General features: G+C 42.7%; 1 protein-coding gene across 9 annotated transcripts in view; it reads left to right on the top strand.

Annotated features, from left to right (window-relative positions):
• RPTOR (regulatory associated protein of MTOR complex 1) overlaps nucleotides 1–27,938 on the top strand; it is a 493,211-nt gene that overhangs the window by 42,673 nt on the left and 422,600 nt on the right. For all 9 annotated transcript variants that reach the window (XM_084837711.1, XM_084837700.1, XM_084837701.1 and 6 more), the window contains exon 2: nucleotides 7,390–7,492. In XM_084837711.1, coding sequence (XP_084693837.1) covers nucleotides 7,390–7,492 — 103 coding nt within the window. The remainder of the gene's footprint in view (nucleotides 1–7,389; nucleotides 7,493–27,938) is intronic.

Genomic DNA, 27,938 nt, shown 5'->3' with positions numbered 1-27,938 from the left:
GTCTGGCCATATGCAGCACTAAATGAGAGCAAGATGAGGTCATTATCTATGTTACTTTTAATACATGGGTATTAATATGTATAAAGCTCAACAGTTTCTTGATATGTGTATCTAGGTTGAAAAATACACTCTTACTATAGTTGACACATTAAGAGGTGTGTGAAGAACAAGTAAACTGTGAGAGTGGCCACTACTAGTGCCAAAAAACTTTTAAAAAATCTATTAATAGTAGTCTTCACTAAGAATACTTGTGCTGATAGTCCCATAGTAGGGATCACTTAGTTCAATAAGCAAAAGTCAAAATGTTTCTCCTTTTGTCTTTTATGTTTTTTTAAATTCTGCCTTTCCACTCTGAACATAGAGTGCTCAAGGCAGCTCACATCAGATCAAAAACAATATATAATAATAAAGACAGTGCTAAACTCACACCACTTAAAACAAAAACAGTGGCAACCAGTAAAACATACTCCAGGGGGAACAAAAAAGTCAAACTGAAATTGAACCAAAGACTTGATGGAACAAAAGGATCTTCAACTGGCAGCAGAATACAAACAAAGAGAGGGCTCAGTGGATTTCCTGGGGCAAGGAGTCCCACATGCTGGGAATTGCAACACTGTAGGCCCCTTCCCATGTTCCCATCAGCCATGCTTGAGACAATGCTGTCACAGGCAAAAGGAACTCTCCTGCTCATCTCAGTGGACAGGCAGGATCATGCAGGAGGAGGTAATGGTCCTTTTAAGTATCTTGATGGGCTTTAAAGGTTATAACCAGCACTTTAAATTGCTCCCAGAAATAAGCATAAGAAGAGCTGTGTTGGATCAGTCCAAAGGCCTATCTAGTCCTGACCAAAGGGTCCCTTGGTTCCCACAGTAACCAGCTAGATGCCTATGGGAAGCCTGTACACAGGACATGGACTGGCAGCCTGTGTCTGGCCCCTGTTTTTCTCAGTGGCATGGGCTAGCTTCCTGGCATCCAGTGTGCAAAGCCGTACAAGAACTGAGCTAGTTAGTGCAGAATTTAATATAAGACTGTAGCTGTTAGTCCTTCTTTTAAAGCTAAGTGCCAAGACACCAAACTGCCACTTCCAAGTAAGATATACGTGCATTCCAATAGGTCTAAACTTCTGTACATGCTCTATTCACATTTGTGTGTGTTAAGGTAGAATTAGACTTAGTCCAATTTTTCTTTTTCTCAGTTAGGTAATAAAGCATATAAACTGAAATATCTAGTAACTATGAAACTGCTTTCTCCTATTTCTGAGGGGCTTTTCAACCCTGTTAGAATTCCCGTGAAGTGCTGATAGAAGTAATTACTTCAGAAATCATGCTGCTTCCTCCTGCATCCTAGAAAGCATTATTTAATCCCTTGTTAACATAAAATGCGGAGTGGGGAACTTGCATAGCATCCATGATGGCAATGTATTTTGATCAACAGCCTGCCTTAGGATGTAGCCCATGCAATGGCTTGCGTTCTGCAGCAACATCTTTGGATAGAAGGAGAGGAGGCAGCAGAAACTGCAGAATTTTTACCCTGAAAACTCCGGGGAATCTCCCCACTTGGCCCCTCCCTTCAGTTCTTTCCTCACACAGCCTCTTTGCAGCATGCTCCAGTTTCTAGCTTTCTTTATAAATTATACATTTGTATGGCTCCAGCTTTGCTGTAAGTTTTTTGCCTACTGTTCTGAATCGTAATGAGCACCCCAGGGATCTGGATGTGCAAGTGGCTTCCCTTTAGACAGGCGTGGGAATGCTGAATACTACTTGTGTAAATATTTGTGGGAAGAAGTCCCTCTGCATATGGGATTTTGAAAGAAGGGATTGTGGTAAACAATGTTCAACAAGTGCTGGCATTTCAAAAAACAGTTCTCTGCTATTTTGGAAAATTAATGATGTTAATGTATGGATTGGTCTTGGATTTCATCCCCCTCTCATGGATGTGTCAGAATGCATGTTTTTGATCAGAATATCTTCTGTTGCCATTGAATCAGCAGCCCTGGGGCATGAAGCCAATTGGCAGTTCTTGACAAGACACTACAGATCTTGCTTTATTGTATAATAAAGCACATTGTAGTAGCTTTTCATCTTTATAATTAAAATGCTCAGTGCCTATAATCTGCAGAGGCAAAAGAAAGCACCCAGTGAGAATCCTATACTTATTTTTGTGTCTGTGTGCAACCAAAGGAGACTTTATTTTTTAAAATACATTTTTTTTCAAAGAGAAAAGAACTACCATAGTTATCAACACAACCCATTATGCCTCCGTATGTTTTACGGAGTTTTCACTTGAATGTATGAATGAAAATGCTCATATCCAGTTCAACTTTCAATTTGCAACTTTGAATAGAAATTGAAATATCACTGATGGAGAATATGTATTTTAGTTTAGGAGTATAATCATGCGTGGGCTGGAAGTGTGCCCATGCTGGAAATGGCTAGCTGAGATTATTAACGTTCATAATGGGGGAGAAGGTTGGCTTAAAGCTATGCTTCAGCCCCTGATTTTTTTAAAGAAGTGTCCTGGATTTAGATTCCTTGGCTAGCTACCACGCCTTTTCTAGCTCTTCTTGGAGAAGTTTATTGAGCCATTAGATCCACAGGTACTTGAATACCACAAGCTTTATAGACCCTTGCTAGTCTAGTTTTTACTTTCTGCTTTGGTTGAAGATGTCCACCTAGTGATTGATAGGGGAATTGTGCCTTATTAATCTTCTACAGCTTTGATACAATTTATCATGAAGTTAATAACATGACTGCAGGATCTGGCTGGTGTTTGGGGAATTGTTTTCAAGTAGTTTATTTCGTATTTGCAGTGAGGTCCCAGAGGCTGCTTATAGAATAGGCTACTACTCATCATTCCGCTGGGACATTTCATTTAGGCTCCTTTGAGCTTCTATTCCTGGACATGGAGTTTAGTGAATTCAGTATGCTGACACTATCCAACTTTGTTTTGGTTCTTGCACTGGAGACAGGTATAGGTAAATTTGAAGCTGATCTGAACATGATAGAAATAATGTTTAGTAGTTCTTGTGACCGTGGGGATAAAGACTCCTGTAAGCAGTGAACTCCAGCCCTTGCTCCCCCTAGTTCCTCATCCTCTGGGTGTCTAATTAAGATACAGAGTTTTTTCAGTGAGCCCCCCTAGCAAAATATTTGGCGGTACTGATTGCTGTAGATAGTAACCATTCTGAAAGATAAAGCAACATAAAGAATTCCTATGACTAGCTTTAATGTCAACGTCTACCTGTTTGCTCTCTGTATGAAATGGTGGAATCTTCCTGCTACAACCACACAGGCCAGTCTTGAAGGTAACCTTGGGCTAGATCATACCAGCATGCCATGTTCATATAGTGGCATAGATGTCTTCAGGAAAGTTTAGTCACATTGGAAAAAGTATGTGCAGGAAGGTAAGCAAATGGGGTCAAACTCCTTCTAACTAGCTTCCACTGAATTCCTTGAGCCGTAGTACTACAAGACACTCTGCAAAGAGACATACATTGTACTACTTGTGCTCTCTTTCCTCCATGTACCAGTGTAAATAATAACACATTTCTGTACTTTTATACAGAAAGATTTTGGAAATTCATTAAAAATGTCATTTGTGTTCTAAAGTTGGTACAATGCACAAATATTTTGCTAAGAAAACCCACTGTTTTTTGTGATGGACCTATCCCCTGGCCCATATGTTACCCTCTTGCTTATTGGATGTGTTGCATTGTATTCAGACTGAGAGTCTTGGAACCTCCCTACGAATGCTTCACAACACATTGGCATTTTTAACCTCTCATGTAGAAGTTACTACTCTGAGGCTTAGATGTGGCAAACTATTAGTAGTTCTATGTATTTTAAAGAACAAATTATTTTAAAAAGTATGCCTTAGGGCACCCTTCCCCAACCTGGTGCCCTCCAGATGTTTCAGACTACAGCTTGCAGCATTCCTGAACATTGGCCATGCTGGCTGCGGCTGATGGGGTTGGTCCAAAACATCTCAAGATATCAAGTTGGGGAATGCTGCAGTAGAGTCTATATTACTTATGACCACATAGCCTACATTGATAAAAGTGAAGGTGGCATTGATTGACCATCATGAGTGCTCTTACTTTGAGGATTTTACATTATATAACATCCTAAAGATGGACCTGTAGGACCTGGCAGAAACTTTTATTGTACCCTGGCAGAAGCAGGGTTATGCTTTATAATTATGAAGTGTAGCAACAGATAGTCATCTACTTGAACCGCCTGCACTTTTTTCCAGGATGTACTGTACGTAGATCCTGGAAAAGGATCTATGTACAGCAAGATACCCCCTGCCAGCTAAATCTGCCCAAAAGAGGAGGGCAAGTGGAGGCTGCTCCTCCTTCTCCTTTCTCTTGTCACTGCTTATACACCTGGAAAGGCCAGATGAACAGTCAGAAGCAGCAAGGAAAAAGAGGTGAAGCAGGGGCCGGGGTGTGTGATGGTCAACCTGAGGTCACCTACTAAGGTGTGGACCTAGCTAGGCAAGTGCTCAGTGCTGCCAGCCATGTATGAATGTTACTAGTCTATCACCTGCCCACTTATACTAGTCATTTTTGAAGGCACATTGAAGGTCTTAACCCACCCCCATACACAACTTACCTGCTGTTCAGAAAAGTGTCCATGCTTCCAGTCCCTTGGAAGCAGTCTTACTTGTCACAGGTGACCAGGCGAGTGGCTACTTACAAGCCTGATTTTGTTACGTAACCACAAAGAAAAGTGAAAAGATTTTACCTGGGGAAAATGTGTATTTCTGATTTTCCATCCTGGTATAGTTGGATCTGTAGAAACTGTTCAAGGTACCTGCCTTTGGTCCCTGGCTACATCATTTACTTTCACCTTTCTTGTTTGGTTTTTATTATGAAATTATAAAATGCTTTATTTCTCCATCTTTTTGGTATACTTTATTGCTTTGGAGTCCTGTAATTCAAGTCTGACTGAGGCTGTTACTCAGTCAGGCAGTTTATCTTCAGTTGCTTGAGGTTTCTTGCTCAGAGACTGTGTTTAAAGGAAGGTGAAATGGCTGGTGCCTGGAACTTTAGGCTGCCTCAGCACTGCCAGATTTTCTGATCTTGTATTGTGCATCTTCGTTCACATTGCTTACGCTACATTTATCTTGAGTTGCTGTATCTAATGCCCATTTTCTTCTTCCTTGTGTCTATGTACATTGGATTAATCCAAACTCAGTGAGTGATTCTTTGGATGCAGTTTGCTTGTCTGTCAGTATTCCAAGTTCAATTTGAAAAAAAAAATGTCTTGCAGGTTTATATTGCATGCTCCAGTGATAGTCCAGATGTACAATGAAAAAGCAGGAGTGGGGAGAAGAGGCTTTTGTAATGGCAGTGTGTGCACAGAGGCAACATGAGCCCAAGGGCACTATTAGTTCTACCACACACAACTACAATAGCAGGGTCCTTTGGAGAAGTACAGCATTTCCTGGCCTTGCCTTTTGCAGATAAAGGAGGTTGATGGTATGTTAAACTGATATTAAATCAAGCTAAATGTGCAATAAGAATGTGGTGTAGACAAGTCCTTAGCCTTGAGCCTTGTTCTGAGAAGATATAGTATGCTTAGAATCAGATTACTTTCTTGTGTGATTAACATGTATGGTGAAACTATATCTCATGCTCTATCTGCAATAGATGCCCAGTCTTTTAAGAGTTGACTGTTAAAGAGTTGTATGAAAACACTATTGAGGAGCTTTTTGTTTTGCTAGCTTCCTGAGTGGTCACTTAAGGCAAGGTTTGCTATGTTAAATTATTGATCTAGGAATCTTGAATAATGTGTTTCCATTACTTTTTAATAAAACATTTCGGTTGAACTCTGCCTAATCTATGATGCTTGGCAGAGATCCACTGGCAATCAGTCTTCTATGGAGCTGTACTAAGGGCTCTAGAAACAAGAGCTTTAGGAATATACTACTAACATGCAGCCCTGTTATGTGTATTCTGGAAAAAGATGGGTGAAGTAGTTTTTTCTTGATAATGAAGCAGATTTGGAGATCAACACATGAATGTCTATTGTGTGTAATAGTTTCCCTAGATATGCAGAAATAGGGCCAAACAGCAATTTCTCTTCTTTATTCCCATATACAAATAGAACCATGTAAAGCCATTCCTGACAGCATCTGTATTGACTCATTAGAAGAAAACAGACTTGTCTTTTGTGCAATGGCTATGGGGTTCCTGCTTTGGGTAGAAATATCAGTGAAAATGTTGCAATTTTATTAATTATTTATTGAAGACATTTTATGCTACTTTTCTAAAAAAGAAATAGTTTCAGAAAGTTCACATCAGTGTATTCATAAGTCCACAGAAGTTACTAGGATCCTAACATTTTTACTAGTGCACTGGCCTGCACCTATCTATGGTAGTTGTTTGTGGTGCATTGGGGGCTTGAAAGAATGAACCTTCTTTCAGTTACAAACACTTTCCTAACTATACAAACTGGAGGTAATTCTTTCTTGCCATAGGTTACCAGGTGAGTGCCTGTTTCTATGTTTTGTTCAGATTCAAGTACAGGCACCAGTGGGCTGGGATGTGAAAGTTATCTCTAGCTCCAGCTAACGTGTCCACTTGTATTTATTTATTTAAGATATTTTTAGGCTGCTTTTAAAAATGCCTCTCAAGGTGGCTTACAACTATAAAATCCCATACAATATTAAAAGAACAAAAATTAATAAAATCAAGAAGTACCAGAGATAATAAATATCCATCCCAGGCAGAGCTAAAATCTAACAGTTGCAGCTAAAAACCAAGAACAGTCAAATGAAACAAAATCAAGAAAAGGCGAAAGAAAACAGACAGGTTTTCAGAGTCTAATAAATGAAATAGGCTCCTATAGATGTAATGGCAGTATTGAGTCCCTCTCCTAGCGGCATTTATACTTAATCACAGCAATAATTGCATCAGTGGGATTTTGTATAGGTGAATCAGAACACACATTTTCTTGCTGAATGATAGGATTTGATCTCACAATGCATTTCTTGCAGCATCTGTGCACAGCTGCAACAGAAATGTCTGTTATCGTTTGATAAGCAGCTGGTTTCCCATCCAGGTACAGGCCTTGTTAAAGACTTGTTTAAATTAAAAAAATGGAACTGCAGCAGAAATAACTGCAGTTGGTTGTTCTTGCCTAGAATGGGAATTGACAGCCAGCGTGTTTCATTTTAGGAGCTTAAGCAATATACGTGACCTACTTATAACTTGAAACATTCCATCTTTGGGACTGTCTTACATGATTAGATAAAAACAGAATTACAGAAAAGATTCCTTTATCATCTGTAGTATTTATAGATATATACATGAGTCTTCAGAACAGTTATGGTATAGGATTGTCTTAATTCAAATTGCTGATCATAACACTTTCTTTTTTGTAGATGAAGACGGTTAGCGTTGCCTTAGTATTGTGCCTAAATGTTGGTGTGGACCCTCCTGATGTGGTGAAGACAACTCCATGTGCCCGTCTTGAGTGCTGGATAGGTGAGCCATTTGAATATTATTATTTATTTAAACTTTTAGCTTATCCTGCCTTGAGACTCCTGGTACAGGTAACAATAATTTAAATACAAATTCTCTATTGAAATACAGATTAAAGCAAGTTGAAGTTGTAAAATGTCACATGGCCTGCTGTTTGTTACTGTCTTAATTTTAAGCTGCTGAAATGCAGCCCTAGTCATAATAATAAAAAAGTGCTTTCCTTGCTTCTGAATGAGATTCGGCCACAGGCTCAGGTGAGCACTACAGGGAAGGAAATTCCATAATTATGGAGTACCCTACATGCTCCTTCTCATACATGTCTAGTTACAAATAAGTTTTTAGTTAATTTGGGGGGATTGCAAAAACGGTGGCACCTTAGGCATGTTGGCTCCAACTCATTTTTGGGATCACTTTGGAAATCCTTACCTTTGTTCAGAATGGTGTGTGCTTAGTTGTGTATTACAGTCCCTCCCTCCATTGAGCATTTCTGAGGTTATAGCCAGGATGAATACAGATAAGCATTTGATACATGTCCTGATTAGGTTTTGTATAAAATTAGCCATTTTGAGTTAAACAGTCTTCTAAAAAGAGGTCTCAGAATACAGAAGTTGACCTTGTTTTTGTACCATATAACAAAATAAGTTCCCTGGGTTGTATCCAGGGTTAATCTTACTTAGAGCAGACCCATTGAAGTGAATGGGACATTGGTTAGAATAACGACGATATGACCCCCTTCATTTTCCTTTGTTATTCATGGCTGCTGTGAAGTCATATAGACTCAAAGTGATTATGTCTTGGGCAATAATTTCAAAATTGGAAGGCTGCCCACCAAATCATACTACCAGCAGGATTTCCTTTCTTCAGTTTTTGTGCAAAGGCCATGTGTTTTTCCTAGTTTGTTCACTGAAATTGGGCATTATTTCTTTGTTGATAAATAGGCCCTACTAAACATTGGACTGAGGATTTTCTGTATTCTTCTTAGCGGTCTTTGTGCATCACACATATGGGTTCTGTGCCTGCACAAAGCTTCCTTCAGAATATTCTAGAGCTGATTTTTTAGGCAAGAAACCCGCCCTCACCTTCACTATGCCGGAAGTTAAACCCTCTTCCTCTTAACTCACGGTAGACTTGAAAAAGAATCAACATGGCTTCTGCAAAGGTATGTCCTGTTTCGTTGACCTTTTAGAGTTCTATGAGTTTCAGTAAACATGTGGACAGGGGTGATCTGGTAGACAATGACCCGGTTTGTACTATCACTGCAGCTTAAACAAGCCACAGTGGCTTGTTTAAGCCACGGGGTGTGTTGGGGCATTCTGGGCACCATTTGCCTAATTACCTGGCTGGGTGCGGCTTGTCGTGTCATCCAAACCCAGGTGGCATCGCTTGTTGGAGGGGGAAACAACCTTCAAATAACCCATGGCCTGTTCAAGCTGTGGTGATCGTGCAAACTGGGCCATTGTTTACTTGAACAAAGTCCCTCGCTCAAGACTTCTGAGTAAACTTAGCAGTCATGGATTGGTTTCAAGAACAGAAAACAGAGAGTAGGAATAAATATCAATTCTCACAATGGAGCAGTGTAAATAGTGGGGTCCCAGAAGGTTGTGTATTGGGACTGGTGCTTTATAACAAAAAGCGATTGAGAAGACCTGCAAAAGGAGCTCTCCAAACTGGGAGAATGGATATTAAAGGGGAAATGCAGTTCAATGTTAGCAAGTGTAAAAAGATGCACATTAGGGCAAAAAAATCCAACTTCATGTATATGCTGATGGGATCCAAGCTGGCGATGACTGAGATCTTGGTGCTGGGGTGAACAGTTTGATGAAAATGTTGACCTAGTGTATGGCTGGGCAAATTCCATGTTAGGCATAATTAGGAAAAGCATCAAAGATAAAACTGCCAATATCATACTGCTCTTATGGAAATCTGTTGTGTGACCATACTTGGAATACTGTATACTGTTCTGGTCACCACCTAAAAAAAGATATTTTAGAGCCGGAAAAGGTGCCGAAATGGGCAACCAAAATGATCAAGGAGCTGGAGCAACTCCCCTATGAGGAAAGGTTACATTGTATGGAACTGTTCAGCTTAGAAAAAACGGTGGGTAGAAGTGCACAAAATTATGCATGGTATGGAGAAAATAGATAGGGAGATGTTTTTCTCCAGCCAAGTTCAGATGCTGTGCTGTGGCTTGTTGTGGGTTATTTAACTAATGACGAGCTGTGGCACCCATGGGTGCCACATTGCATATGCAACCCCTGCTTGGGTGTTGTTGTGTTGTGCGAACCCAGCGAGCATGGGTTATACAAGGGTTAAACAACGCTTGCATAACCCCAAAACAGTCCATGGTTGTTTAACCTTCGCATAACCCACGCTTGCCAGGTTCACATGACATGAGAGACATTGATGGAATGGCTACTAGTCTTGCCGGCTATATATTACCTCCAATATAGACGGCAGTATGCTTCTATATACAGCTGCTGGGGAACACAAGTGGGAGGGTGCTACTGCACTCATGTTCTACTTGGAGGTTTCCACAAGCAGCTAGTTGGACACTGTATGAACAGAATGCTGGACTAGACAGGCCTTTGGTCTGATCCGGCATGCCTCCTACTATGTTTTAAGAGCTGAAGAAGTGAAAGAAAAAAGGTTAAGGGCCTGTGCCATTCAGAAATGCAGCCTGGTCCAGTATGGGTACCAGTGCCTGTAGCACCAGCACTGATATTGGTTCCTGCCCCACCATCCTTCACCATCACCAATGTTGTCCTTGTCTATACCTGTCCTTGATAAGCTGCGACATTTTTGGACCTTTCTTCATTGGGTTAAATGCGGGTCATTGGTTCTGCTTTTGAGGGGGAGATCAAAGAATGGTCACAGGAAACTCCTCTGCCTCAACCAGCATCTTAGGATCCATTACGATTATTCTGAAAGACATACTTGATAATCAACTTGAAGAGAGACTACTTACCATCACTACTCTTGCTCTCCACCTTATACCTGTGTTCAGTGCTCACCGCACCAGTAGGAAAGAGGATCTTCCTGTTATTCTTCTCTGGAGGACCCTTGGTACTTTGAACCACTTTGTAGCAGAGTCTGGGATAGGGAGCTCATTATTATTACTACTGTAGTAGGTCTCCATTGCCCCACAGTTACCATTCATGTCAACATCAGGTCATATGCATGCTGTCAAGGCCATGAACATAAGAACATAAGAAGAGCCATGATGGATCAGACCAAGGGTCCATCTAGTCCAGCATTCTGTTCAAACACTGGCCAACCAGCTGTTGTCCAGGAACCCACCAGCAGGGCATGAGCACAACAGCACCCTCCCACCCATGTTCCCCAGCAACTGGCGTACATAGGTGCACTGCCTCTGGTACTGGAAGTAGCACATAGCTATCAAGACTAGTAGCCATTGATAGCCTTTTCCTCCAGGAATTTGTCCAACCCCCTTTTAAAGCCATCCAAATTGGTGGCTATTACTATATCCTGTTGTAGCAAGTTCCATAGTTTAACTATGTGCTGTGTGAAGAAGTACTTCCCTTTATCTGTCCTGAATCTCCCACCAATCAACTTCATAGGATGATCCCAGGTTCTAGTATTTTGAGAGAAGGAGAAAAGTGTCTCCCTATCCATATTCTCCACACCATGCATAATTTCGTAGACCTCTCTCATGTCTCCCCTTACCCTCCTTTTTTCCAAGCTAAACAATTCCAGCTGTTGTAACCTTCTCTCATAGGGGAGATGCTCCACCCCATGATCATTTTAGCTGTCCTTTTCTGCATTTTTTCCAGCTCTACAATTTCTTTTTTTAGGTATTGTGAATCATAGAATCATAGAATAGTAGGGTTGGAAGGGGCCTACAAGGCCATCGAGTCCAACCCCCTGCTCAATGCAGGAATCCAAGTCAGAGCATCCCTGACAAATGGCTGTCCAGCCTCGTCTTGAAGGCCTCCAGTGTGGGAGAGCCCACCACCTCCCCAGGTAATTGGTTCCATCGTCGTATTGCTCTTAAGTCAGGAAGTTTTTCCTGATGTTCAGCCGGAATCTGGCTTCCTGTCACTTGAGCCCATTATTCCGTGTCCTGCACTTTGGGATGATCAAGAAGAGATCCTGGCCTTCTTCTCTGTGACAACCTTTCAAGTACTTGAAGAGCACTATCATATCTCCCCTCAGTCGTCTATTCTCAAGGCTAAACATGCCCAGTTCTTTCAGTCTCTCTTCATAGGGCTTTGTTTCCAGTCCCCTGATCATCTTTGTTGCCCTCCTCTGAACCCTCTCCAGTGTGTCTGCATCCTTCTTAACGTGTGGTGCCCAGAACTGGACACGGTACTCCAGATGAGGCCTAACCAGTGCTGAGTAGAGGGGAACTAGTACTTCCCGGGATTTGGAAGCTATACTTCTATTAATGCAGCCCAAAAGAGCATTTGCCTTTTTTGCAGCCACATCACATTGTTGGCTCATATTCATCTTGTGATCGACAACAATTCCAAGATCCTTCTCCCTTGTAGTGTGGTTGAGCCACGTATCCCCCATCTTGTAACTGTGCATTTGGTTTCTTTTTCCTAGGTGCAGAACTTGGCATTTATCCCTATTAAATGTCATTCTGTTGTTTTCTGCCCAGCACTCCAGTCTATCAAGATCACTTTGAATTTTGTTTCTGTCTTCCAAAGTATTAGCTATCCCACTCAATTTTGTGTCATCTGCAAATTTGATCCGCATTCCCTGCACCTCCTCCTCCAAGTCATTAATACAAATGTTGAAGAGCACTGGGCCCAAGACTGAGCCCTGTGGTACCCCACTCGTTACCTCTCCCCAGTTTGAGAAGATCCCATTGATAAGCACTCTTTGAGTCCGAATCTGTAGCCAACTGTGGATCCACCGGATCGTTGTTTCATCTAGCCCACTTTGAGCTAGTTTGCTCATCAGGAGATCAGGGGGCACTTTGTCGAAAGCTTTGCTGAAGTCGAGGTATATGATGTCTACAGCATTCCCACGGTCTACAAGGGAGGTTACTTGATCAAAAAATGAGATCAGATTTGTCTGGCAGGACTTGTTTTTGACAAATCCATGTTGGCTTCGAGTAATCACGGCATTGTTGTCAAGGTGCTTCCAGATGGATTGCTTTATCATCTGCTCCAGAATTTTCCCAGGGATTGATGTCAGACTGACTGGTCTGTAGTTCCCAGGTTCCTCCTTTTTACCCTTTTTGAAGATAGGGACAATGTTAGCCCTACTCCAGTCATCCGGCACTTCCCCCGTCCTCCATGATTTCTCAAAGAGAATAGACAGTGGTTCTGAGAGTTCTTCTGCCAGTTCCTTTATTACTCTAGGATGCAGTTCATCTGGCCCTGGAGATTTGAACTCATTCAAAGTAATGAGGTGTTCCTTGACCATATGCCTATCCATCTCAAGCTGCAATCCTGCCCCTTCAGCCCATACTTCGCCTTTTCCAGGGGGGTCATAGACCCTCTTTTGGGAGAAGATTGAGCCAAAGTAGGAATTGAGCACCTCTGCCTTTTCTTTGTCATCTGTTATCGTTTTGCCATCCTTATTTAATAGCTGAACAACCATTTCTTTCCTCTGCCTTTTACTATGCACGTAGCTGAAGAAAGCCTTTTTGTTGTTTTTAGCATCCCTTGCTAACCTCAGCTTATTCTCAGCTTTAGCCTTCCTGATGCCATTCCTGCAATTCTGTGCTACCTGCCTGTACTCTTCCTTTGTTACTTGGCCTTCTTTCCACTTCCTGTATGTGCCCTTTTTTGTTTTCAGGTCATCCCTAAACTTTTTGTGAAGCCACATTGGCTTCTTCTGTTGTCTTCCACCTTTTCTTCTTGTTGGAATTGTTTGTGATTGTGCCTTGAGAATTTCCTTTTTTAAAAGCTCCCACCCATCTTGGACTCCCTTTCTTGTTAGCGTCGCTTGCCATGGGACCTTACTGATCATTGTTCTGAGTTTATTAAAATCAGCTTTCCTAAAATCCAGAGTACGCGTTTGACTGCACTCAGCTTTTGCTTCCCTTAGAACCAAGAACTCAAGTACAACATAGTCGCTTTCCCCCAGAGTTCCTGTAACTGCTACTTTATCTACTAAGTCATCTCTGTTGGTTAGGATCAAGTCAAGGATAGCCGATCCTCTAGTTCCTTCCTCTACTTTCTGTAGGAGGAAGTTATCCGCCACACAAGTCAGGAATTTCCTGGAGGGGCCATGTTTTGCAGAATTTGTCTCCCAACAAATATCAGGGAAATTGAAGTCCCCCATTACTACTACATCATGCTTCCTTAAAACGCTGGCTATTTGCTTTTCAAAAGTTTCATCCTTGTCTTCTCCTTGATTGGGTGGCCGGTAGTAGACTCTGACCACCATGTTCCTTTTATTCTTTGCTCCATTTATTTCAACCCAGATGCTCTCGATGGGGCTACCAAGCTCCTCCTCCTGTATTTCTGTGCAGAGATATGTATTTTTCACATACAGTGCAACCCCACCTCCCTTTCTGTTCCTCCTGTTCTTTTTGAACAAGTGATATCCTTCAATTGCTGTATTCCAGTCATGAGAGTCATCCCACCAAGTCTCAGTTATACCTATCAGGTCATAATTTCCCTCTTGTATTAAGAGTTCAAATTTGTTCTGTTTGTTTCCCATACTCTGGGCATTAGTATATAGACATGGAAGACCATGTGCTTCATAGTCTAGCTTTCTTCCTACATGTGTCTGAAGACTATTATTGGGCGCTATCAGAGCTGTTCTCTCCGTTGCAGTGCATACGCCTACGTCCATTGTTACCCCCAACATTACATCTCCCTTCCCCGTAAGATTCAGTTTAAAGCCCTCCTGATGAAGTTCTTCATGCTGTGACCAAACACATTCTTCCCATCCTTTGTGAGGTGCAACCCATCCCTAGCCAACAGCCCATCTTCCAGGAAGTATAGCCCGTGGTCCCAGAATCCAAATCTCTCTCGTCGGCTCCACCTTCGTAGCCATTCACCCGGAGTATTTTTCATTCCCTTTCTATCCCTCTTCTAACTACTGGAAGGATGGATGAGAAAACTATCTGGGCCCCAAAGTTCTTGAGTTTCCTTCCCAAAGCTTCAAAGTCTGACGTGATCTCTTCGTAGCTCCGCTTGGCGGTATCATTTGTTCCCACATGGATGAGAAGAAAGGGATACCTGTCAGTGGGCTTTATGAGTGCAGGCAACCTTTCAGTCATGTCTCTAATCTGTCCTCCCGGGAGACAACATACCTGGCGAGTCCATGGGTCTTCGCGACATCCTTGGGTCTCGATCCCATGCAGCAAGGAGTCTCCCACTACTACCACTCTTCTCTTCTTGTTGTTGTAGGCCTGGGTTTCATCGCCTCTGTTTGACTGACCTTCAGCCTCTTGCTCACTCTCATGTAGGTTCCCCTGTGATTCTTCCTCTGCAGGCTGCCCTCCAGTCTCAACCGCAAGTACCTGGAATCGGTTCCACAGCTCCACTGCTTCCACTGGTGCAGAGTGGCATCTAGTTCTTCTTCTCCTAACTGTCACCCTTTTCCAAGGAGTATCCTCTACTCCATTTTTCTTCACCTCAGCATTTCCCACTGCCTCATCTTGCTGTTGCTCTTCAAGCTTCTGGTCTTCCCTTTGCTGCTGTAGTTCCCCCATTCTGTCCAAGAACTCTTTGTGTTCTCTTATTCCCTGGAGGGTCTACAGTCGCCGCTCCAGTCCACTTACTTTTTCTTCCAGCAGCGTGATCAACTTGCATTTGTTGCAGGTGTAGGCCATGTTGTTCTCAGGCAAGAAAACAAACATTGCACACACCTTGCAGGTCACCACCGCTGGAGAGTCTTGTCCTTCCATAGCCTCTTTACCCTTTTTGTGTCTAGCTTTGTGATTGTTCTAGACTAGCCTGTGCCTGCTCCTCTACTCAGTAGAGGTTAAAAGCAGAGTCCCACTGGTGTGGAAGTGTGTGTTACAAGACAAATAAATGGAAAAAAGTTAGTTAAAAAAAATGTTAGGGGCCTCCCCCTTGACCTTCCCTGCCGAACTCCCCTGGCCGACTCCTGTTTGCTCCCCCTGTTTGCTCGCTCTGTTCACTCGCTCTCTGGGAGCTTGCTTGCTTCTGTAGTCCCTGGAGCAGCTGGAGCAGCTTGCTCTGCTCTGCTCAGCTGGGAGGCGGGAAACAGACTGAAGCTTTCCGCCCAGTCAGCTGCTGGGAGTACTCAGGCCACACCCCTCCAATTCAGTTGGAGGTCTCAGAAGCACCTGGTGAGCTCACAGCCACTCAGAAGGATAAAGGGCAGCCCACTTACCTCTTAGCCTCTGTCTCCTTTGTCTCCTTTGTCTCTCCAACCACTGCAACTCTCCTGGCCAACTCCTGTTTGCTCCCCCTGTTCGCTCGCTCTGAACTGTACACAGTATTCCAAGTGTGGTCGCACCATAGATTTGTGTAGGGGCAGTATGATATTGGCAGTTTTATTCTCAATTCCTTTTCTAATTATGCCTAACTTGGATTTAGCCTTTTTTTTTTACAGTGGCCGCACACTGGGTTGACATCTTAATTGAGCTGTCCAGCACAACCCCAAGATCTCTTTCCTGGTCAGTCACCGCTAGCTCAGATCCCATTAGGCTATACTTGAAGTTGGGATTTTTTGCCCCAACATGCATTACTTTTCACTTGCTTACATTGAATCGCATTTGCCATTTAGATGCCCATTCTGTTAGTTTGGAGAGATCCTTTTGGAGCTCGTCACAATCCCTTTTTGTTTTAATCACCTTAAGTAATTTGGTGTCATCGGCAAACTTGGCCACTTCACTGCTCACTCCTAATTCCAGATTATTTATAACTGGGTTGAAAAGCATTGGTCCCAATGCAGATCCTTGTGGGACCCCACTATTTACTTCCCTCCATTGGGATACTTTACCATTTATTCCTACTCTCTGTTTTCTGTTCTTTAACCAGTTACTTATCCATAGGAGGACCTGTCCTCTTATTCCATGACTGCCAGGTTTGCTTAGGAGTCTTTGGTCTTTGACTTTGTCAAAAGCCTTTTGGAAGTCCGAGTAAACAATGTCTACCAGATCACCCCTGTCTATATGTTTATTGACACTCTGAAAGAACTCGAAAAGGTTAGTGAGACAGGACTTACGTTTGTGGAAGTTGTGTTGATTCTTTTTCAGCAGGGCTTGTCCTTCTATATGCTTACTAATTTTATCTTTTACAATGCCTTCAACCAATTTACCAGAACAGACGTTAAGCTAACCGGCCTGTAATTTCCAGGATCCCACTTGGATCCCTTTTTGAACATTGGTGTTACATTGGCCGTCTTCCAGTCCTCTGGGATAGAGGCTGATCTTGGAGACATGATACAGATTTTGGTTAGAAGATCAGCAATTTCATATCTGAGTTTTTGAGAACTCTAAGATAGATACCATCTGGACCCGGTGATTTATTTGCTTTCAGTTTATCAATAAGGTTGAGAACTTCATCTTTTGTCACCACTATTTACCTCAGTTCTTCAAACTCCCTTCCTGAAAATATCATTTCAGGCACAGTTGTCTGTCCTATATCTTCTGCAGTGAAGATGGATGAAAAGAATTCATTCAGCTTCTCTGCAATCTCCTTGTCCTCCTTCAGTGCTCCTTTAACTCCATTGTCATCCAGCGGTCCACCTGCCTCTCTAAACTGGCTTTCTGCTTCTGATATATTTGAATAATTCGTTATTGTTGCCCTTGTTGTTAGCGATATGCTCTTCAAGCTGCTTTTTTGCATCTCTTATTGTCTGCTTGCATTGCCTTTGTGCAAGCTTGTGCTGAGAGGCTGACTCAGTGACTACTATTGCATCAGTCTTGGCTAGCATAACACTTATGTTGGCCCTTTGCCACACTGGTGAGTGGGTTTCAAATGCAGGCACAACTGTAGCAACTCTTATCACCAGCACATATTCTGGCTTCTCCAGCACCATCAACCCTCGCCCTGGTACCAGTAGCCCAATGTTCAGTACTTGACAGCACTTGTCACAGTTACCCAAGTGTTCTAGGCAGCTGTTGCAAGCACCTGTCATGGACCAACATCCCAAAGCATCATTCTTGGAGGATTCTGACCCCTTAGAAGAGACTGTGGAGTCTGTAGCAAAGGCATCACGCGGCTTCTGTCTCCACAGAAGCCAGTTCTCCAGAGGAATTCCATGGGGTGGCTTCCCTGCCTCTGGAACAGACTACATTACTGTCCTCAGACTCTGAGGACTTGAGCCCTGATGACGCTAGCCACAACCACTTATTGCTGCACACGTGTTGCTGCACCCCGAGGCTGCTAAAACAGACCAGGCCACTTTAGGGGTCAATGTAGAGGTAGAGACGGAGCCTGATCTTTGTTGGAGCAACATACAGACATGTCTGGCCTCCAGGCCCAGTAGGACTTGGAGCTTTCCATGGTGCTGATCTCTTCCTGCCTTGATTCTTGAGAAACCTGACCCAACATGATCCCTGCCCAAGATCTGATTCCTGTCAGAACCCTGTTACCCAAGCTACATCTCAAAGCATCATTAGAACTCATGGCCTGAAACAGTACACCACCCTAGCGCTGTTGACCTTTTCAGTTCCAGCCGTCTTGGTACTGGCATCTATACTGAAGGGGCACTCTGTCTCTACTGTGCTGGCACGCATTACAGCCTCTGTGCCATTCAAGTGCCCCTCCTTAGACATAGGGGATTACTAGTCTACTTCTGAGTTGACCTCCTCCATGGTAGCTTCTACATCTTCTTTGGATCCCAATGTGGGGGTTCTGTCCCTCTATCTTAGTATAACTGCCCATTTGCAGAGCAGATACACCATTTGGTTAAGGCTCTTGGTCTAGAAATTCAACAGCCATGGTACCCTATTAAAAACCCCATGTATGAGTAGCTGTATTCGGACACCTCAGTCCTGGTAGCTATCCCTATGTTGTCTGCATTCTGTAAGATGCCTAAGGACTCATGGCATAGGCTTTCCTCTATGCCACTAACATCCAAGTGGCTAGAGCATCTATACCAGGTCCAAGAAGGGGAATTTATTTTTTAACACTCAGCCTCCAGTTTCATCATTGTGGAGGCTGCACAAAGTATGTCACAACAAAAGATCCACACAGTGGCCATCAATCACTAGAGCCATAAGTTAGACTCTATGAGATAGGCATTCTATTCTATGGCAGTACTCTTCCTGAGCATTGCGAACTTCTGTGATCACCTTACTGAGGAACAGCGGGAGGTATCAAGGATTTTTCATGCGCTGCCTAGCCAAGCAACAAATTAACACTGCGCAGCATATGGTGAACTGTAGTTCGAAGGCAATAGCAGGCTCTGTTGCTCTTTGAAGACATGCTTGTCTATGTGTGGTGAGCCTCTCCTAGGAAGCTTGAATGAGGATTGAAGATCCATCCTTTCATGGGGAAGGTCTTTTCCGTGATAGGAAAGACAGAATTCAGAAGATGCACATTACAGCTCACCAGATGACAGTAGGTGTCTAGCAGCTACCTATCTTCCTGGAGGCACAGTCTACGTTGGTTCATAGCATTACTCCTCCTTTCCATCCTAGGTATGTAGGTCTACTTATGTAGCCCAACCTTCTTACACAGCACAAAGGTTTGGTCTGCTACCTGGACTTTGAGATCCTTCAGCTCATGGATTTGTCCAATGGGACACTAGGGCCAGAGATCCAGCAGGTCATTGATGCCACCAGAAAACCATTCACCCAGTGATCCTATGCATCTAAATGGGCATAATTGACTTAAGTTTGCCAAGAGTAGGGGAACTGACCCAGTCTCCTGTCCTGTTCAAGCTGTATTACAGTTCTTACTTTTGTTGAAAGAAGATGGTCTCTCTTTGTCTCTTCAAGACACAGAAAGACCATCCTCTTTCAACTAAAGTTTGAAAGTCTTTGAAACAAAAAGAGACCATCCTCTCTTTGAGTTTATTTGGCAGCCATTGCTGCCTTTCATTCCCTGTGGGGGCTTGTCAGTCTTTTCTCCTGCTGTAGTTCAGCAGTTTTTGAAGAGTTTATGTAACTTATACCTTCCAGTTGTGATTCTGTCCCAATGTGGAGTCTTTCAGTACTTCTTGGAAAATACATGTTTAACCTGTTTGAGCCTTTGGCATCTTGTAGCTTCCAATTATTGACTCTGACAGTTGTCATCTTAGTTGCAGTTGATTGTCTAGTGGCCATAGGATTGCTCCCTCCAAGCTGAAAAAAGAATGGATCCCAGTAATGTTGATCAACTGAATTCATTAGGGGGAAAAGCACAACTTCCTGAGCACTGCTATTGTCTCAATGAATGTTAATTTATTTAATTGAGTTTTCAGTGTAAATGCAGCTCCCCACCTCCAGATCAGGTATTTGCGTTATTCATAATAAAATTGTTTAGAGAGTGTCTGCGTGGGTCTATGGCTTTAATAAGAACAGGCATTCTAACAATATCTAGAAAATGCTGCACTGCTCCAAGGCTGTGGAATATTGTAATAAATGGAAGAGGCTTATCTTATATTAACAAAAGAACAGAGGCATTCCTGTTCATATTGTATGGATATTTTCTTCTGGAAGCTTACAGGTTTTGCTTGATTTTCTTATCCCATAAAACTACTGCAACATCAGTTTTAATGCAGTTGCTAAGAAGACATAAGGTTTTAAAAAGTGACTTTGGCATTTACTGCAGAGCTGTTAACAGAGGTTACAGTTTTATGCACAGTTGTTCGATTGTGTAGAGGTAACTATAGATTTCTCTCTTACAGTCTAAACCCCACAAACAAGTGTTATAACAGCAATGGAATAATACTAGTATTTGGAGTATTTCAACGATCACTCATTTTAAATTTGTGGAAATCAGTTCACCAAGTATAAAACATAGTTGTGATAAGTCCTCCCTTTTGCCTTGACTTAGCATGCTGGTATTCCTAGCAAACAAAGAAAAGGCACCATACCTTTGCAATCACCTTTCATCAGTCCTTTCAACTGAGATACTCCCCAGTTCTCACTTGCTCAGTGTGCTATGTAAGTGGCAGAGGACCAGCTGGACAATGTTGGTTCTGCTGCAATTTTCCCATTTTCCAGGAAGGTTGGAAAATGTTTTGTCCCAGCCTGATTTTGTTCACTTGTGTAGCCACCTTCATATGAAAATGGAACTGTTGGAAGAGGCAACACTGCATCTCCTCCTTCACACCTGCAGCCCAGCAATCTAGTGAAAGACTAGTGGGGAGATGTGATGCTGCCTCATTCCATGCACTCTGTGCATTCCGATCCCTAGCATCAAGTAAGTGGGAGGTGGAAGAAAGGCAGTTAGTATCTGCAATAAATCTACATTGAGTTGAACATTCCCTATCACCTGGTACAATGTCTGTTATGTTTATATATGTGAGCCTCACATGATATTTACCTCTGTGTACATTTTAAAAAATATGGTAGTATTTTAACAGCCACTAAGGGAACAGTCATAAGCTTCCAGGGAGGGCAGTTGAGGGGTGTTGAATTTCTGGAGCTCCTTCTCTGACATTGGATCTTCTCCTCTGCAGATGGAGGAGGTCTGCCACTGGTAGCCTCCTCGTTGCTGTGTCAGAAAACTGCTCTGCTGTCATTGCTCTGGCAGTGTGTATGTGGAGGAAGCGGTAGATTTGGGGGAGATTGGGGGAGATTTTGGATTCACTGGATCCAAAGCCCCCTTGCCCCCCCAACATGCCCCTAGAAGGTGAAAAAATTATGCCAGCCCAGGAGTCAGTGAGAGGGAAGTAAATTAGAAAGGAAGAACTAATGGAGGAAAGCCCCCTCTCCAGAAAAAGGTCACCTCCTGCCTTGGCTGGCACAAGCCTGGCAGGGCATAGATAGTGCCAGTCCCTTTACTACAGTCCCCCCCCCCATTGTATTGCTTTGTAACTAATGTTTTTGCACTCTGTTCCTTTTGTGTTCCCTTAAATCTCCCTGCCCCCCTCTGGGATTAAAAGTGGAACGAGCAGTTATGTCTTAAAGGAGAGTGAAGGGTAGGTGTACATATCTTTAGTAATTTGCCCCGAAAGAGCTGCAAAGCACTATCACATTCATCTTTTGGGAAGCTATGGTGGTTAGGTGTGCTGTTTTCACTCCAGATAATAGACAGTGTTCCCATAATATTTCCTCTCCCCTTTTAGAGAAATGACACCTGTCCTTTATTTTGGATTTGCTTTATGACCAACCAGGCATTAAATGTCACAATAAGAGTGTAGAAAATGTCATTAAAAAAGATGGATGCCCTCTAGCATTCTAAAAGAAAAAAAACTGTTTAAGAGTAGTATAAATGAGTTGAATACTGAACAGAAGCAATGCAATTCAACTGAAATCTTTTTTTTATGCACTGCTTAATGGAGGCTGTGCATCAAAGCAAGGCAGACAGTGTGGAAGGGTTTGTTAACGTCTCTAGAAATGGGCAAACTGTAAAGCAGTGTTAGAGTTGGCCTATTCCCCTTAAATGTGACCAAAATGCCACAGTGTCTCCATAAGAGTCAATAGTAGCAAATACCACCGCCCCCACCCCCCGGACAGTAAGTATTCCATTCTTTCTGGGAAATTTATTTCTTCTCCGTGCTAAAAGTACTGCAGTTAGTAGGATAGCCATATGAAGGGACATTTTAGAGCTTAAAACTAAATACTTGATGGAGATAGTATTATCTTGGGTTTTTTCACATCTGAGTAAGTAGAATAAATACAATTCATTTATTTTTTTTGTACAGTAAAATAAAGGGAAAAGAATCCCACTTAGCCAAAATACCTATTCTGATGCTAACTAGAATAATTGGCCATTCCATTGCACCAGCTGGACATTTTAATTGGGCCATTCCGGGCCAAATCAACAAACAAGAGTTGCATCATAGTCATGGATCACTGCCTTGTTGTGGTGAAGGGGCTTGCGTAACTCAGTGAAGCCATAAGCTATGCCGTGCAGGGCCACCCAAGACGGACAGGTCATGGCAGAGAGTCCTGACAAAATGTGGTCCACTGGAGAAGGAAATGGCAACCCACTCCAGTATTCTTGCCAAGAAAACCCCATGGAACGTATCACAAGGCTAAAAGATACGACGCCGGACGATGAGCCCCTCAGGTCGGAAGCTGTCCAACATACTACTGGGGAAGAGCAGAGGGAATTCCCAAGTAGCGCCAGAACGAGTGAAGTGGCTGGGCCAAAGCCAAAAGGACACTCAGCTGTGGATGTGTCTAGTGGTGAAAAGAAAGTCTGATGCTGTGAAGAACAATATTGTTGAGGAACCTGGAATGTCAGATCAATGAATCAAGGTAAGCTGGAGGTGGTCAAACATGAGATGGCAAGATTGAACATTGACATCTTGGGAATCAGCGAACTCAAATGGACAAGAATGGGCGAATTTAATTCAGGTGACCATCATATCTACTACTGTGGCAAGAATCCCTTAGAAGAAATGGAGTAGCGCACATAGTCAACAAAAGGTTGGGGAAAGCAGTACTGGGGTACAATCTCAAAAACGATAGAATGATCTCAGTACGAATCCAAGGCAAACCATTCAGCATCACAGTAATTCAAGTCTATGCCCCAACCACTGATGCCGAAGAAGCTGAGGTTGATCGGTTCTGTGAAGACCTACAACACCTTCTAGAACTAACACCAAAAAAACATGTCCTCTTCATCATAGGGGATTGGAATGCTGAAGTAGGAAGTCAAGAAATCACCGGGATAACAGGCAAGCATGGCCTTGGTGTACAAAATGAAGCAGGACAAAGGCTAATAGAGTTGCCAAGAGAACATGCTGCTCATAGCAAACAGTCTTTTCCAACAGCACCAGAGGCGACTCTACACATGGACATCACCAGATGGTCAATATCGAAATCAGATTGATTATGTCCTTTGCAGCCAAAGATGGAGAAGCTCCATACAGTCAGTAAAAACGAGACCTGGAGCTGACTGTGGCTCAGATCATGAGCTTCTTGTTGCAAAATTTCAGCTTAAATTGAAGAACGTAGGGAAAACCACTAAACCATTCAGATATGACCTAAATCATATCCCTTATGAATATACAGTGGAGGTGAGGAATAGATGTAAGGGATTAGATCTGATAGACAGAGTGCCTGAGGAACTATGGACGGAGGTCCGTAACATTGTTCAGGAGGCAGCAACTCAATCCATCCCAAAGGAAAAGAAATGCAAGAAAGCCAAGTGGCTGTCTGATGAGGCTTTACAAGTAGCTGAGGAAAGAAGGGAAGCGAAAAGCAAGGGAGAAAGGGGAAGATATATCCAACTGAATGCAGATTTCCAGAGAATAGCAAGGAGAGACAAGAAGGCCTTCTTAAATGAACAGTGCAAAGAAATTGAGGAAAACAAAATGACTAGCGATCTTTTCAAGAAAATCGGGGATCTCAAGGGATTCGTTTTGTGCAAAGACGGGCATGATAAAGGACAAAGAAGGCAGGGACCTAACAGAAGCAGATGAGATTGAGAAGAGGTGGAAAGAATACACAGAAGAACTATACAGGGAAGATCATAATGTCACTGATAGCTATGATAGTGCGGTCACTGAACTTGAGCTGGACGTCCTCGAGAGTGAAGTCAAGTGGGCCTTAGGAAGCATTACTAACAACAAAGCTAGCGGAGATGACAGTCTTCCAGCTGAGCTATTTAAAATCCTAAAAGATGATGCTGTTAAAGTGCTGCAGTCAATATGCCAACACATTTGGAACACTCAACAGTGGCCACAAGACTGGAAAAGGTCAGTTTACATTCCAATTCCAAAGAAAGGCAATGCCAAAGAGTGTTCAAACTACTGTACAATTGCGCTCCTCTCACATGCCAGCAAGGTGATGCTCAAAATCCTACCAGCTAGGCTTCAGCAGCATGTGAACCAAGAACTACCGGAAGTACAAGCTGGGTTTCGAAGAGGCAGAGGAACTAGAGATCAAATCGCCAAATTTTGCTGGATCATGGAGAAAGCAAGAGAATTCCAGAAAAACATCTATTTCTGCTTCATTGACTACACTAAAGCCTTTGATTGTGTGGATCACAAGAAACTGTGGCAAATTCTTAAAGAGATGGGAGTACCAGACCACCTTACCTGTCTCCTGAGAAACCTGTACGAGGGTCAAGAAGCAACAGTAAGAACTGGACATGGATCAACCGATTGGTTCAAAATTGGGAAAGGAGTACGACAAGGCTGCATATTGTTGCTCTGCTTATTTAACTTATATGCAGAGTACATCATGAGAAATGCCATGTTGGATGAATCACGGGTTGGAATTAAGATTGCTGGGAGAATTATCAACAACCTCAGATACGCAGACGATACCACCCTAATGGCAGAAAGCGAGGAGGATCTCAAGAGCCTCTTGTTGAGGGTGAAAGAGGAGAGTGCAAAAGCTGGTTTGAAACTCAACATTCAAAAAACGAAGATCATGGCATCTGGCCCCATCAGTTCCTGGCATAGAGAAGGGGAAGAAATGGAAGCAGTGACAGATTTTACTTTCTTGGGCTCCAAGATCACCACTGACGGTGACTGTAGCCATGAAATTAAAAGACGCTTGCTCCTTGGGAGGAAAGCTATGGCAAACCTAAACAGCGTAGTCAGAAGCAGAGACATCACCTTGCCGACAAAGGTCCATCTAATCAAAGCTATGGTTTTCCCAGTAGCAACGTACGGCTGTGAGAGCTGGACTTTAAGGAAGGCTGAGCGCCGAAGAATTGATGCTTTCGAACTGTGGTGCTGGAGAAGACTCTTAAGAGTCCCCTGGACTGCAAGGAGGTCAAATCAGTCCATGCTAAAGGAAATCAACCCTGAGTGCTCATTGGAAGGACAGATACTGAAGCTGAAGCTCCAATATTTTGGCCACCTAATGCGAAGAGAAAACTCCCTGGAAAAGACCCTGATGCTGGGAAAGATTGAAGGCAAAAGGAGAAGGGGACGGCAGAGGATGAGATGGCTAGATAGCATCACCGATACAATGAATATGAACTTGAGCACACTCCGGGAGAGAGCGCAGGACAGGAAGGCCTGGCGTGCTATGGTCCATGGGGTCACGAAGAGTCGGACACGACTGAACGACTGAACAACAAAATGGATTTTGGGGGGAGAAATTTTGCAGAGTCCTTATACATTCTGAAATTTATCTACAGCCCAAAACTTTAAAAGTGTTTATCATTGAAAGCAGACCCATACCCCTCTGAGAATTTGTCTGTCTCATTTCCTGTAAAACGTGTTCTTTTTTGCTATACAATGAGATGCATTCTATCTACAGTAGTCATTAAAGGCTCATTTTGAAGGTCAGGATCTCTTTAAAAAATTTAGAGAGCTGTATGCCAAAATTAGCAGAAATACAGCAGTTAATTGATGGACAAACATTTAGGAACATTCCAAATTTTCAGGAACTTCTGCACCAATTTATTATTTGTTTGATGCAAGTAGACACAGTAATGGCTTTGCTTATGTTGATTCACTTACTCGTGATCAGTTCACGCAGTACCTTTCATTACAAAATTCTCATGCGCACATGATGTTCTGGGCTGCCAAATTTCTGAAACATGAAAAAATCCCTCCCCTTTGCCTCACTCCCAATCAACATGTGTGTAAGGTACTACAATGTTCAAAATATACATTTTATGGGAAATGGGACCTTAAACGACTTTTTGTGGGGTGTGGCTCTTCCCTCAGTGATAGGAACTTAAATTATTTTTGTGTGTAGATACGTTTCAATATTTATAATGTCCCTGTAAAATGTTCCCCAAACTCCATGACCTGGTTTGCACATAACAACAACCCAGGGTATGGGTTGAGTATGGGTTGTTGTTGAATCGTGGCTTGTCGTTATGTGTGAACCCTATGGTTTAGCTGTGATTTAGCCAGGAACAACCTAGAGTTCACAACCCCACAACAAAACTTGGGTTCCCTTCCTGGGTTGGTCATGGTTAACAACCCATAGTTAAACCGTTGTGCAGGGTTTGCACATAACGACAATCCACATTTCAACAATAACTCACGATTCAATGACAACCCATACTCAAGCCGTACTCTGGATTGTTGTTACATGTGAACTAGACCCATGACTATCATATAACCCTCAAGTGCCAAATTTTGTTGATTTGGTATGGAGTGATCCTATTGAGTTCTAGCCTTGAAGGTAACTCTAAAGCAGGTACTCTCGGTAGGATCCATGGCTACGATTACACAGCGTCTGGCTGCTTTATCATTTTCCCATTCTTGTTATTGCCTCCTCTTCTCCCAGTCTCTTCAGTCATTTGCCTGATGTCAGCTGTCTCCTATTACTTTTCTTTGTTATTGTTGCTTGAGCTGGATTTTCCTTTGGCATCTTGATGGACCAGAAAACATGCAAGGGAGAACATCCAAGTTGTCAGGTAACTGGAGAACTGCTCACTGGTAAGTTCTAGGTCACCTTAGCAATCTGCTACAGCGGCACTTAACAGAGTTATTCCTGAAGGTGGCACCCAAAAAATGGTTCAAAATCATCTAGCTCCGTTGCATAAGCACTGCTTGTCTAGAGTAGTTTAAGGTGTCTGAAAGTTTTTGTCTTTTGGTGAACTGCTGCTTCTATATCTTCTTCTAACTTGCTCTATCCGATATCCCACCTTTCCTCTGAGGAGCTTAAAATAGTGGATGTGGGTTTTCCTGATTTTATTGTCTCAACTGCCTGTGAGTTAGGTTAGGTTGAGAGACACTGACTGGTCCAGGTTCATCCCATGAGCTTCATGGCTAAGTATGAATTTAGACACAGGTTTTTCTGGACCAGATCTACACTCTGTCCACTTCACACCATACTGGTGATGGAGAGAGATTAAAGAGCTGCTGCATTTAGGGAGAAAAAAATGTTTGGGGGCAGAATTAAATTAGCCGAGCTGTGCATTATATTCAGCATGTAGGCTACTGACTTAGGTAAGTATTATCTCTCTTGAAGGTACCTTCAAAGGTAGATATAGATATGAATTGAAGTTATTTGATAGTACCATTCATATTTATGTCTAGTCCAAAGCCAGCTTTGAAAGCACTAGTATCAAACTTCTATGAAGCTGAGAATTCCTTATAGTACTTCTAAAAATAATCTGTATAAGGAAAATGTCTGCTCTACTTTCTTGGTTATTTTTACCTAGAGCTACTGCTGTTGCTTCACCACTTGATGATACATTCATTCTTTGTGTCCATGGTGTCAGGCAGGCTCTACTACACAAATTCCCTGTGGCGTTTTAGAGTCCACAAGGACAAGATTTTTCCCTTGGTGAACTTGCACTGTATTTCAGTATTCTCTCTTTGCATGTACTTTTACAAATTCATATTGGTGCTTCAGGAAATAATTTGGAAATGATCCAGTTCTTCAGCCTTGGCTTTGCCAAAAAAATGGTCCTGTATTGGAAGGATACTTTTAGTTCTGTTATTCTCAAAGAATAAGGGTGAAACTACATTGTACATTAGACACATAGTGTGAAGCTTGATCCTCCTTGTTTTTTTACTTAAA

Source organism: Heloderma suspectum, chromosome 2 (genome assembly GCF_057233095.1).
Source record: "Heloderma suspectum isolate Gila_16-S chromosome 2, 16-S_ref, whole genome shotgun sequence".
Classification (NCBI taxonomy): domain Eukaryota; kingdom Metazoa; phylum Chordata; class Lepidosauria; order Squamata; family Helodermatidae; genus Heloderma; species Heloderma suspectum.
Note: the sequence above shows the minus strand (reverse complement) of the source record. Positions and strands in the feature narration are given on the sequence as shown.